General features: G+C 38.1%; 1 protein-coding gene across 1 annotated transcript in view; it reads left to right on the top strand.

Moving 5' to 3' along the window:
• TM9SF3 (transmembrane 9 superfamily member 3) overlaps window positions 1-13,217 on the top strand; it is a 57,631-nt gene that overhangs the window by 8,063 nt on the left and 36,351 nt on the right. Inside the window, exon 2 of the mRNA XM_064513935.1 lies at window positions 2,753-2,948. Within this exon, the coding sequence (XP_064370005.1) occupies window positions 2,753-2,948 (196 nt within the window). The remainder of the gene's footprint in view (window positions 1-2,752; window positions 2,949-13,217) is intronic.

Genomic DNA, 13,217 nt, shown 5'->3' with positions numbered 1-13,217 from the left:
ATTGCGAGTGAGGCATAGCCTGGCAGTGCCAAGGAGCCCTGTTATTTTATGTAGCAGTCCTGAACAGTTTTCCTTTTAGCTATTTTGCTGTGATGGTTGTGAGAAAGGAGAAAGTAAAAAAAAAAGGAGTGAATTCATTGGTCGTGTTTGGTTTGGTCTCTTTTTTCTCCAGTGCAGATTTGATGGCATCTTGGAGTCAATGTGGAAAAAAATGCATCCTTTTGTTGTCATATTTCTCTTCTCCCTTGTACTGAGTTAGATTCTAGGAGGCCCAGAAAGAGGTCTAAGCGTCGTGCAGATAAGAGGCCAAAAGACCAAAGTTATTTTTGCAGTTGATGTAATTATAATGTAGTTGCATAATCAGATCTGAACAGGAAACAAGATTTTGAATAATGTGCTTTCTTTCAGTAGTTGTATGTATAGAGGTATGTTCTTCCTCTCACTTGGACGTGATCTGTCATAGTTCCAAAAAATGGAGACATCTCAACTCAGTACGAAGCAAGTCACAAAGAAGTAGCTAAGTAAAACAGTAGTCAAGACATTCTTTTGTCAGTTGCTAAGGCAAGTTCACAGATCTAGGAAAGTTGTCATAATCCTGAAGTTCCTGAAGGTTGTATGGAGGTACAGCTTGGAAAGCTGTTGTATTAGAAGAATAATGCTTAGCTGGGGTATCAACAGGTTAAGATCATTTTGAGAAAGGGCTGAAAATATTCTGTAGCTGTTAGAGAAAGGAATAAAAGACAGGCTAGGCATGGCAGAATAGTAAGAAGTAAGGACCAATTTGTCCCTTGCTGCTTTGGCAAGCGCTAGAGGCAATGCTGTAGTGAGGATTGTGCTATCTGCTTCTGCTGCTGAGGGGTCAGAACTGTGATTCTTTTCTCTCTGAACCTTCTGTGGAAGTTGGACAGCTGTGCCGCACTGGTATAGCCTTCCTGGCTGCTGGCAGAGGGAAGGAATGTCTGCTTTCTCTTGCCGTGTCGTTTACTTTGCATCCTCACTGATGGTTTTACCCTTCGGAGTGGCTCCAGAGCATGTGCTCCTTTCTCAGGCAGGTTTGTGAAGCTGAAAAGTGTTTGATCTTTGTGGCTGCTCAGAATGAAATTTTCCTGTTGGAGATAGCTCAGGTAAGATGCAGGAAAGACCCTTGTGCAACATTGTAAACAAAGGAGATTAGGCTCTTACTTGAAGTGACATGTTGAGATAAAGGGATTAAATTACCTCCTAAAACACACTTATTTAAACCCATGAATTTAACTTTTCAACACTTTATCTCAAGAGCTTTATGCATTCCACGTGTAGCTAATCATTTCTGAGTTAACCTGTCAGCATGACAGTGATTATTCAGAATAAATGGAGTTGAAGGACCTTTGCCCATTTGTTAAAAATGGAGATGCACAACTGTATTCAGTATTTTAACTGTTTTATGAAATAGTTATGACTAATTAACAGTTGACTTTGTTTTCCTGTGTTCTGTGTTTGCACGTCAGTCTTAAAACAGTACTTCATTCTTCTATACTTTAAAAAGAAAACCCAGTATCTGTATGGTGATTATGCTTGCAGCGGTGTACAGTTATGAGCAGTCTTTTCTGCCCTAAAACTTAGATCCGTATTCCTCCAAATCTGTTGAAATTAGCATAGGTGAAGGAACTGTGTTCAGTGAGCAACACAACTTTGCAATGACCCCCAAGCCTTTTACCTCATCCAGATACATTCAGATGTAGTGCAGATAATCATTTTGGATCCGTTCCTTGTTCTGAATTCAGGCAATGCTTGTATATGGTAGACAAACAGGTCTAAAGACTGTTTAAAGTTATACAGGCTTGGAAAAAAAAAAAGCTTTTGGCTCTTAGCCAAGGACTAAGTTTTACTGGCTGACAGCAGCTGTGGAAAGTCAAGAGTGATTGTTCCTCCAAAGAATTTGATGGCAACCACCAGACTTTTTGCTGTTCTGTTTTTTCACTGTGAGGATGTTGGAAATGCATCAAAATACAGTCATTCTGTCTGACATTTTTGTCTCTTGGCGACTGTAGGTATGCCACAGTTGAATTTTAGTAGTCTCTGTAAAGCATTGCTTTCTTCTGGGAATTTTGAACATAAAAGGTCTCTCTTGCTTTGGACTGTTATAGAAAGAGTTGCATTTTAGGAAAATACAATATACCTGTGAGCTAAGGAAGCCTGACTTGCTACAGACTTTGAATCCTGTTTGACTGATTTATAATGGTGTCTAAAACAACATATAAGCTCATGTCTTTCGAATGGTTGGCTCATCTGTAAGATCTCTCTCATGGGCAATTTTTTGATTTGTTTGATAAGATCTTGTCTAACAAGATGTTAGCTCATGGTATTTCCTTCCTCTCAGTGGAGGTACTTGCAGAGTTTTGCTCTTAACTGGAGTGTGTTTTCACAAAATTTGCAAAAACATAGTTATTGTTGAGACTTCTGCTTTTTTTCCACTTCTGTTGTTTCTTCTGCTTCTTTATCTGTCTAATTTGCGTGACCAGTCCTCCTCTTGTGTCACCTCAGTGATAGACTCTAAGAAACTATGAGCAGCTAAAACATTTTTCATAGGAAGGCAGGCTGAAAATCTTGTCTTAAAACCGCTGCCACCTAACAGGCAGAAACACCAGACTGTCTTTAAATGCAACTCTGCTTATGATTGAACACTCCTGCCTCGCTAGTTAGTATGAATGAGAGATACTCTTCGTTTAATTCTCCTGGGCTTCTCGTCTAACTCAGTAACTTTATCTTTCAGTACCAAGATAAAGAAGAAGTTGTTTTATGGATGAATACAGTAGGACCTTACCACAATCGCCAAGAGACATACAAATACTTCTCTCTCCCTTTCTGTGTTGGATCAAAAAAAAGTATCAGCCATTACCATGAAACCCTAGGAGAAGCGCTTCAAGGAGTTGAATTGGAATTTAGTGGTCTTGACATAAAATTTAAAGGTAAGCGATTGAAAGGACACTTGATCACTTAATTATTCTTTTTTTAATTAGAAGAACTGAAAGTATACTGCTGCCAGCTACTGAGTATTTTTCATACTTTTGCTTGAAACTCTCTGTACAGTTACCTAATACACATGACTTTTAAATATGCTAAGCTTTTCACGTATATGTCCCTTAAGATGTTTGCAGTGGATATATGTTTCTGAAAACTGATAATCATTACTTTTTTTAGAGTAAAACTGAGCTTTCTGAGTATTGAGCGATTAAAGTATTTTTGCAAGCTGAAATCTTTGACCCATAACACGTGTGTCATATCTGTAGTGTGTCCTGAATAATTGCTCAAATGAGTAAATAATGTTACATGGAAATATCAATAGAATGAACATTTCTTTTTTTATAATATGGGAAGTAGTCGCTAAGATGTGTAACTCTATTCTCATCTTCTCTCAGAAAGTCTTACTATAAAATGATGAGGTGATTTTTTTTATATGAAAACTTGTTTCATGGAACATAGTATATGATTGTTTTGATAATGTTTTAAAAAACCTAAGTCAGTTTCATTAGAGTAAATCTATTCATATGTGAATCTCTTATGTTTGTGAAAAATGAGATGTAGTTGAAGGTGGTGAAAGTATTTGACCATTTTTCAGTTCTCTTGCAGCCCCAAAATGTAGAATTCGTACTCTGTAATTATCAATTATGAAGATGTAGTTTTTTTCCGTGATGTTGAATATTTGCAGATCCTCTGTACTTAGAACAAGTAGCAAGTGCTCAACACCTCAAAGTAGTGCCCTAAGACAATATTAATTATCATATTCATTGTATTCTTTTCTCTCCGCTCTAGTTTTAAATGTTCTGTAGTTTAAATTCTTTTGCTTTTTAATGAAGTCATTAAAATGCACTGTACAAAAGGCAGCTTTTTTTAAGAAGTCAGAATGAAAGCACTGCTGCTGTTAATTTGCTTTTATATATGTTACTCCAACCTTTATTTTTTTCTAATTTTGGATGCCATAAATGTAAATAAAGCTAAAGAAATGACTTAAAGTTAACAAGTAAATTTTGATTCCTGTGCGTGAAATGAACAGAACTCAACTTGAACGCAGATGATGAGCAAAGGAAAGTGCATACCACAGTGGAGAGGTGGGAAGCTTATTCTGGCTAATGGGAGAATGGGCCTTTGATGCATGCTCGATGAACCACATGTTAATGTGTCTTAGTGTTATTCAGTTATATATATATATATATATATAAAAGTCATACAGTTGTGAGCCATCTTGGGAACATATGTTTCATATTCTTAGTATTACTTCCCTGCCTTTTCTGAAAAATGATTAAAATAAAATTAGAGAGGAAATTTATGTGAATTTATAATTTCAAGAAGTTGCAAGAGGTGTTTGGGGGTTTAATTGGAGAAATTTCTATGATTTCCCTTTCAACTACTGTAATAGCTAGTATTTGTATGCTTGATTAGAAATTCTTTGTGTTCTTTTAAAATATACTCGGCTCTTGTTGCTGAGAAGGCTCTCTGTTTGAGAAGCAAAGCCACTGAGGTCAGCAGAATGAAGCTTTTAGCAGCCAGAATGTTTCTAAGAATTGTGAAAGAAATTACCATACCAAATGTAAATACAAATAGTGTTGCATCTTGCATCTGCTGTTGGATACTAATATCTAATAGTGCTAAGCCTCGTCAGACCTCCGCAAATGAAGCGACCAAGCCTAGTCAGTTTAATTGCTCCTGGTCATATCCTGCATGGCACTAACGAACCTGCAAAAATCATGTTCTCTTGCTGCTTTTGAAAAAGCTCAAGGTCACGGGAGATGGTTCACATGGAGCAGTATAGGCCAATACTGAGGAACCCATAACTGGAGCAGCTAAGAATTTGGAGGTCATGAGGATACAGGAAAACTCTCTCATCTTACAGTACTTGGGGGAGGATGTCAATGGATGTGGAGGATATTGATTAATACTTTTTTTTTTTTCTTACTCTGTTGGCTCTAAAAGAGGTGCCCCCTGCTCATCGTATACCAGTCAGGAAGGACCTGTTCTGTTTTTACTCTTGTTCCCTGCCCTTCTCCCCACTTCTGTACTGTTTCAGAGATGAGGTTTAACTAATTTTGTAAATACATTTCTTGGCATTAGGGGATGAGACCTCTACTGCAGAATGTCTCTGGAGTTTATTCATCAGGACCCAGAGTCTAGCTGTCTGTAACTGGTTGTTATAGGGCTTCAAATAATAACAGATTCTTTTTGCCTATATTGAATTCAACATTCATTCATTTATTTAGTCCAATTTGGTATCTCTCTCTCTATATATATATTTTTTCACTTGAGGGCTACTCTTCATTGCATCACCAGTACTTAACTGTATGAAGAGTTTAAAAATAGTATCTCTTGTTTGAGCATTTGCTGTCAGATGGGACTTAATTTCTGTAAGTTATAAAAATTTATCCCACATTGGACATCTCTGAAATAAGAGACTTGGCTGCATCAAGGCTAGCATGTTTGCATTAAAATGAATTTGGAGATGCCTCTTTCCTTTAAGAAGCGAGCTATGTTGGCACTAACACTGGGAAACAATCCTGTTACAGATCTGTAAGACTTGTATCTTGTTGAAAATTTTATTGACTATGAGGGAGATGGTTTTCCGGCAGACCTCATAGAATATGCTTGGAAACAAAGTGGAAAGAACAGAGAAGGCAAGTGGCAGAAGTTCAATGTGACTGTAAAGATTAAGCAAAACTTTTCTTGTCAGACTATGATAAATATTTCTTTTGCAGCCAGTTATGTGTGTGGTTTAGACTTCTTTTAATTGCCACATTCCTGCGGAGAGACTGTGTGTTTGAGTGACAAGTGTACGCTTTCGATGCAGCAGCAGATTGGAAAAGAATGGAATTTTTGTGACTTAATGGTTATTGCTGTGAATTATGGCACTCTCTCTGTCCTGTTCCTGCAGCAGAATAATATTTGTTCTTTCAGCATTTTACTCTCCCTCCTCCTCCCCCACTTTATTTCCCAAACATTAGCCGCAGTAAATTTATTCCCCTACCGTACTGATTTTTTGCTAGAGCAAGTCTTTCACTCGGTGAGTGGGAATACTGGAGGGGATTGTGCTGTTCTGTGGCCGGTGCCTGTCACTTCCGACCTGCAGCTTGCCGTCCTCTCACGACTGCTGTTTTCCTTATTGAGGTGGAGGTGGTCGCTTAGTAATCTGTTTTTATAGTGCAAGTGTCAAGATGATATGAAGGGAAGGAAATGGACAGGCTCAACATCAGCAGCTGGCTGAAATGCTTGAAAAAGCCGCCTCTTTAGAGGCACAAAAAGGCTAGAGCCTCAGCTGTAGCAGAAGTACATGCAGTTCTCCGGCTGGTTTAGATCTGTGAAGCGTGTTCTTGCTGAGAGAACAGGTGAAGTAGGCGAAACTTTCAGTTTCTGTCTTTTGTCCCCTCTCATGACAACTTTATAGTTTAGTCTTAGGTAGTTTATTTTTCCAGATCATTTCATGCCGTTTCTGAGGGAAATAACGCAGAAGCAGAATATAGACAAATCCCTTCTCCTTTGCATACCCTCTCAAATGCTCCTGTAAAATACTTTGATGATAGAGAAGTTTGTTGCTGTTCCTGTAATTCTTTTGACTAACACTCAGGAAAAGAAATACATAGCACCTGTTTTCTTGTGTAAAAATACATGCAACTGTGAACCTCCAGATCTTCAGTACGTAAAAATTGGCACATTCCTATTGGGTTAAGAGCAGTCTTTTGCTGTTCAGAACTGCAGGAAGACAAAGCAATTTCCAGACTAACAAGGAAAGTTAACTAAGAAAAGAAAAAGTGCTGTAGTTGCTGTTTCTTGTGTGACTGTTTTGGTTTGATTATATCCCTGCCAGGTCATTATAAAAGACATGACAGGTATAGTTCTTAATGGGTAAACCTGTTTGCCTTTAGCTATGTTTTGCTTCGAGATTAGGAGTTTCAAGCTGTGATTCACAAATGTTTGTGGTGAAGGTTAGTCACGCAAAACTTTAGATTTTCTGTTTTACAAATGATTTTTATTGTGACAACTGAGTGCTGTTTGTCCAGGGCTTGAGGTCTGCTCTGCCCTTATTTTGCTTTACAGGTGCCTTTTTGTACCTCTGATTGCTTTGCCAGTGCATACCAGATGTCTAGTTGCTATGCTGGGGCATATTCTGCCAAACAGACTGCACACGCTATCAGTCAAAATAGTCTTTGTATGGGTACAGAAAGTAGAGGTTTCCGAAAGAATCAGGTGTCTAGGCCTTGTAAGGTTTTAAGTGATGGATGTGTTAATACATTTCCCAATACACAATATCAAAGTTCTTAATTCTTTTGAAAGCATTAGGCTGAATTTGGCCTGGTCCATTACTGCTCTGAAACCTTTATACTAATGGCCATGGAGAAGGACGTTTGATTCAGTGTTTAGCATGTTGTTTCTTGTGCATGAGTTACCAAGGGAACTGGAGGCAGAGCTGTGTGAGCTGCGGTGTCCCTTCTCCTTTATGGTTAGTGGATGCAAAAGCCATCCCATTGCAGTACAGGATCATGGTATGGAGAAAATAGTCCAGTTTCTTCATGGGTCAGCCTGCATTATGCTGGCATTGGTGAAATACTTGGATTAATTTTGTACCTGTCTGTGTGAACTAAAAGTTAAAAATGATACAGGGATTCCCATGGTTTCTAATTTTAGTGTTTTTGTCAGTTAAAAAAAAATTGTAGCCCAGGGGAATGAATACTCTTGTTACCAAGAGCACTATGAATTTGTAAGCTGGGTAAGCTTTGCACGTAAGGTATTCGAAAGTAATGTACTCTTTTAGATAAATATGAAGTTCTGCTTTTTCTTAAGACAACATAGATGCTGCTGTTGAGAGAGTTCATGCTGATTAAGCAATTACATGTTGTGGCTTGAAGGAAAGTAAGTTGCTTCTGACCCCTGGAATATGCAAAAGTGGCTTGACCTGTGGCTCAGTGAAGTTAAGTAAGGTGGTAGGAACCATACAGGAGTCTGGAGTGAGCATACAAAGGGAACGTGCTGTGCTGCGAGCACCAAGAAGGCACTTTGACTTGTGTGCTGTACCACAAAAGAAAATAAGAGAGCTTACAAAATTACTTATTGCAGTCCCTCCCTGGAAAAGCATTAGATGTGATTTTTCTTGTTTGCTTCTGGAGGTGAAGCCGTGTCTATCTTAGTCTGCATTGGGTCAGACTGAAGTAATATTCTTGAACTTAGATTAGCAATAATTACAAGATGGCATATCTGTAACCTGAACAGAGATTTTTGGGGGGATCTAGACTGGCTAGATGAACACATCATCTAGAGGAGATGCTTGAGATCCCAACTAAAATAAATGAAATATCCTGTATTTAGTAGTTTTGGCTTTCATATGGATAGGGATAGTGAAACTGATAGGTTTGTGAACCAAGCACGTACGTCTTATACTATCCATCAGTGTCTTCCTCTTCACCTGTGTTCTTTGCCTTTTTTTTTTTAATTAAGATATTGGTACTCCTGATGTAGCTTGTTGATCGGTATTTAACCAGAAGTGAATTTGACTCTCAATGAAAGCTGGTGCAGGTCCAATATTTTCTTGAAAGCAGATGGTGCATAGTAGCTGGTTGATGACTAAATATGTGTCCATGAACTGGGAAGCTGTCCATGTGTGTTTCTAGTTTGTCCCTTACAATCTGTGTCCTGATGGTAAAAGATGGAAGACAGTAACCTCCTTTCTGTTAGCTGGTTTCCAGCAGCTCCCGCATCGGGAGATGATTTAGTACTTCTAGCGTTGGATCTATGAAGTGAACTCTGAAAGTGGCTCAATTCTGTTTTACTGTATTTGACCTGATATTAAAGGTATTAAAATATCCTTTTTTCAAGTTTCAGCACAACCAGCATAAATTAAATGTCACAATAGCTATTAGTACTTATTTAATATAAGACTATGTAAAATTTCTTGACATCCAAGTTGTCTTAGTATATGGTTTCTTTAGAGTAAAAACAAAGAACAAAAGTTTGCTATCTGAGAATTTTTTTTTTTTTTTTACAGGTTTAGAAGTTGTTATAAAACCAGTGCAATTTATATCCACTGCATATAGGAAAATTTAAGTTTCATAGATGAGCCATTGAGATTTAAAATTTATATAAACACTTCTCAGACTTTCTTTTCTGATCTGCTTGTTTAAATGTTGGCTTTTTGGTAACATTTTAATGGTAGGTTTTGTTTTTGACTGAAGTGGGGGTGTTCACTGTTTGTGGGGGAAGCGTTCTGTTTAGTTTTTGTTTTACAATGTAATTGGCTTATATTGCAGATTTTTTTTTAATGGTTAAATTTTATCTTATTGTTGTGATTGATCCATCCCCCTTTCCTCCCCCCTCCCCCCTGAGTGGCTCAGAAATTGCTGCAATGAAATTGAGACTGAAACAAAGTTATTGATGATTTCTTTTTTCTCTGATTTTTGTTTCTTAAATAGAGACTTTTATTTTTGCACCAGTAGCTTTACATGTTCTGAAAAGGCAAGGAATACTGAATATCTAATATTTGCAGCTGAAATAATGAACTGATCAAGTACCTTTTGATAAACTTTTAGATATGCAATGAAGAACCTAACTGTAGGGAGCTGATACGCAGAAGGTTGGCAGGACCATCTGAGACACTTGTGCAGATTTCCTTTATGAATATGCAAATCAGATCTGAGTTAACAGACTCATGTCTTTCCTAAAGTGCTTGGGACTAACAGCTACAGATATTTTTCCTCTTTAAATTGGTGTTTTAAGAATCTGTCAAACTGAACTAGTTTCTGAATTTGTACTCTGTCTTTCTTTCTTTGGAATGAGGAAAGGGGGATTAGATGCACCTTCTGTGCCTACAGAAGTTGCTAGCCTGACTATCCTTCTTCCTCCAAAAATACTGTAGTCATGGACAAACACAGATTTAGCTCAGGAATTTATATGTCTATATATAAAATCTTTTGTAGAATTGTTCTAATAGATTAGCTTCTGCAATTAAGAAAAATTTCCTTCTGGCAGTTTAATCAGTGGAGCTTGCCTGTGTTTCTGAAATAGAGTAAGAACCTACAAAATTATGGCTTTGTAGAAATTTATCGTGCCAAAAATGGAGGTCCGTGCTTGGATGCTTGTGGTGGTGACTGGTGGGACGAATCTGCAATATATTCATGAACCCATGAAGTAGTGTTTCTAGTTGAGTTTTAAAAACATGTGGTGTGAAAGGATACCTGTGACTGTGTAGGATAGCTGCATGACTATGCACAGTGTTGTTGTTATATCACAGGTCTCAAACCTGTAAAAATGCCTTTGTGAAGAAGGTAGGGAATTATTAACATACTCTTATAACTTTAGGTTTTCATTTGGCATAATTCTCTTGACAAGCTAAATCTAGAATAATGATGCTTTTCATATAATGTGTCACGTTCTTTATTCAAGCATTTGCGTTGACATCCTGCAAGTGTTACACCCAAGTCCTGGTGAATTATTAAACACATTGAACATTGGCATCATAGCAACTTCAGTGAGAGAATGAATCTTTGGCATTGCCATTAGCACAGTACCAGTTAGAGCAGATGAATCTGAAAGGGAAAAGGAAACTCTTACCTAAGACTTTTCTGCAGTGCTTCTATAAAATATGCCAGCCATTCAGACTGATGCTGCATGTCGTATTAAGAGGTGGGCAGACACCATAATGGGCGATATGGTTTATATATCTGAGTAAAATCAAGCTGATCGGACCGTTCATAGGAAGCTTGAAATCTGGCACAATTGCACCTCCTTTTGTAATGAGTCTCACGTTCATGCTATTTTAAAACTTTCTTAGTGTGCTACTGATGTTACTGAGGCTGTGTTATGTACCAGACGTTGCCTCTTCAGCGTGAGTGAAGCAGACGCTCCACAATACGTATTTCGAACTCCACAATATATATTTCTAACTCCACCCACCTTACTTTTTATCCAGGTTATGGTCATATCTAAAAGATGCAAAACTTTAGATCTAGTGATGCTGTAATGAAGCACAGTCTACAGCTTCCCCAGCCAATGAATGCTGTTCTAAGCTACTTTCACTTAACCATTAAACACAACGGACTTGAGCTTAACCAGCTAATAAGAATTTCTGCCCTGTAACTGAACGACGACTTCAGCACTGCTGGTGGCTAGAGTAAGGAGCACTTTTCTTTGTTGTTCCCCTTGTCCGGGGTCCTGGCTGAACTGTTTATGGTGTAGTGTGGCTGAGGGTGAAGTCATGTAAATTAAGTAAAATCATGCTTTCACTTTGCAAGATTTTTGAGTTTGCTGGCTTTTTGTGTGTATGCACTTGAGTAACTTTTACTCAGCTGATGATGATATCATTGTGAGGTCTTGTGATGTTCTGAATACTGAAAGTAAAATCCATAAAAATGGATCAAGGCAGCTTGTGGTGGCATGCAGCAATCTGCAGCCTGAGTCAGACATGACGGCAGTTGTGCCCCTTCAGATGATTTTTCAAAGTCTCTTTTTTTACAGCAGCAAGAGCCAGTGCTTACATCCTGCAGCATCAGATGCAGAACGGCTCATTTCAGTTAGAGAAAAAAGCAAATTCCAGGGGTCAGAAAACCCACGGAGGTACTTGGAAACCAATTCTAATCTAATACTAAATTTGTTTTAGATGATAAATACAAACAAAGGCTGCTGTATTCTGAGTAAAATGGGAAAGGGTCTCTAAACAGAGAATACTTATGTGTGGTTTGAGTGATTTTCCTTTTAGTAGTAGCACTTGCTCCTGTCCCTGTGTTGTCCCTCAGTTGTGCTTGTACTGCTGTTTGTGTAGCTGCATAGTAAACCAGTCAGGGAGAGATCCAGTTAAAAATAGCCTAGCCACCCGTATCATTGCCTCCAGACCAGACTTCTGTGCTGTGCCAGAACGTAATGTTTCGTTTAACAGATTCTCCAAGGTTATCTTCTTAAGTACTTTTACTACTCTTTTAATTCACAATATATTTATTTAGTTTGAGCTCTGTGTGTTGAAGCATCCTTCATGAGTAAATGCCTTAATGTTAGGAAGGCGTTATTTGCGTATAGTATGAAACTGGCAAAGAATGGTAATGAAGTGCCAAGTATTGGGAAAGAGTTAATTCCCTACTTAGCAACAAATCCAGAAGGCAGAAGCTTCAGTTGCTTTTTTATTTTTTTAATTAATGCCAAGATTATTCAAATCTGTTAAGGTGAGAAAGTAGAGGCATTTTTTGTGAGCATACTCCAAAGCATGTAGGATCCAGTTCAGTGCAGGCATGAACGGATGCAACTGAGGCCTGGGTTTGTATGTATTTGTTTCAGTGGTGGTGCCAACTTTAATGCCTTTCATCTCCTGACTGGACCAATGCAGATCTTGAAAATGTAGTCTGTGGTCTAATTGCCTTCTCAGGACCCTTCAGGATATCGACTTGAATGGTTTTGGTTTTTCTCTCTTCCCAGTCTCTAAGTGACTTCAGAACAGCAAAATGTTTATTGCCTAAGAAGTCAATCTGGAAAATGATGTTTTTTAAAGTGAAAATGAAGCTTAATATGCTTTCATTAGGTCTTTGAAGGCAAAAAAGGAAAGAAAAATTGAAGTTTTTTTGTAGGAAATAAGAGATGCATCCACTCCAGGGCCATAGGAAGTCACTCCAGCTATGCAGGACTGCTTTTGGTGGGTTTCCTACTGTCTTGCTTCACTGGGCTCTATTTTAATTTTGCTTGACCAGAGATTGTGTGCATGTTTTCATGTTGAAAAATAGATGCTGCCAGAGAGAGAATGTTTTGTGTTGGAAATATTCTACTTACCTGTGCTTTTTCTGTGCGGGCCATTTCATTTTCTTTTTAAGCTTTAGAATTGTATTAGTATGTAGAAGAGTTCAAGTAAGCTGAATTTGGGCACAAATTGGGGCTGTACATGGAGCCCAAATTAATGCCGTCCGCTAGAAATGGGTTGCAGTTCTCAGTGATGGCAAATAGGAATAGGGAAGGATTTTTTTTTTTTGTTTGCTTTATTCGTTGTTTGGAGACCGAAAACATTCAGTCATTAAGAAGTGAATTTTTTAAAAATCTCTAAAGCTATTGCTGCTCTTTTTGTTTGCTTTAGTATGTGCCCTTTTGTCTTGTTTCACTTGAAAAGGAAACATAAGGCAATGAAATCGGGGTACGAATATATGTCTGCTAACTGCATTACTTATGAATTGTTGATGGGGGAAAAATAGCCGTCTGGCGTGAAGAGGCAGCTTTACTTCATTTTCAAA

The sequence above is a fragment of the Dromaius novaehollandiae genome, chromosome 6, assembly GCF_036370855.1.
Source record: "Dromaius novaehollandiae isolate bDroNov1 chromosome 6, bDroNov1.hap1, whole genome shotgun sequence".
Taxonomy (NCBI): domain Eukaryota; kingdom Metazoa; phylum Chordata; class Aves; order Casuariiformes; family Dromaiidae; genus Dromaius; species Dromaius novaehollandiae.
Note: the sequence above shows the minus strand (reverse complement) of the source record. Positions and strands in the feature narration are given on the sequence as shown.